The sequence below is a fragment of the Nannospalax galili genome, unplaced genomic scaffold (genome assembly GCF_000622305.1).
Source record: "Nannospalax galili isolate Female #2095 unplaced genomic scaffold, S.galili_v1.0 scaffold488, whole genome shotgun sequence".
Classification (NCBI taxonomy): Eukaryota; Metazoa; Chordata; class Mammalia; order Rodentia; family Spalacidae; genus Nannospalax; species Nannospalax galili.
In genome coordinates this window covers 56,654-57,290 of record NW_008360316.1, presented here as the reverse complement: position 1 = coordinate 57,290, position 637 = coordinate 56,654, and the positions used below count along the sequence as shown (strand labels likewise).

At 70.3% G+C, this 637-nt stretch overlaps 1 protein-coding gene across 5 annotated transcripts in view; it reads right to left on the bottom strand.

Moving 5' to 3' along the window:
• Ints6 (integrator complex subunit 6) overlaps window positions 1-637 on the bottom strand; it is a 105,932-nt gene that overhangs the window by 104,504 nt on the left and 791 nt on the right. For all 5 annotated transcript variants that reach the window (XM_029559571.1, XM_029559570.1, XM_029559569.1 and 2 more), the window contains exon 2: window positions 426-503. In XM_029559571.1, the coding sequence (XP_029415431.1) occupies window positions 426-503 (78 nt within the window). The remainder of the gene's footprint in view (window positions 1-425; window positions 504-637) is intronic.

Sequence of the window (637 nt, the reverse complement as noted above, 5' to 3'; positions counted from 1 at the left end):
CCCCCCCCCCCCCCCCCCGCCCGGCTCTCCGGCTGGCGGGGCTGATTCCCCTTTAATGCAAACCCCGGCCCTGCGCGGCTGGGCCCGGCTGTCACTTGGGCTAACTTGAATAAATATCCCCCACAGTTCATTGCAGCCGCTCACGCCGCGGAGGGGAAATGTCGGCCATGTTGATCGCAGCGCCGTCGCGACTGCCGCCGCCACCGCTGCCTGGCCGGGCTGAACCCGGGTGGGGACAGCTCGGCCGGTAACTACCGCCAGCCAGACGCTCCCGATCGGGGGAGGGGTGCGAGGCCGCTGGGAAGGGACCTGGGGGCGGGAGCGGGGTGGGGGAGGGGAGCATAATGAGGGTGATGGGGGGCGGGGAGGGGAGCCAAGCAGGAACAGGGCAGGGAGGGAAGAAGGGGGAGGGCGCGGGCTGTTACCTTGATAGCATAGGGCGGCTCTTCGAAAGTGACCAGCATATACCTGTCTCCTCTGCTGGCAGGGTCCCGGGCACGGAGCTGCGGGCGGCACGGGGCGGGAGAGAGGGAAGCACACAGGCGCGATTACCAGAGGCGCCCCCCGACACACAGTATCGCACACGCCGCCCCCCCCGCCCCCCCCCCGCACACACAGATCGCCCCACACCCCGGGC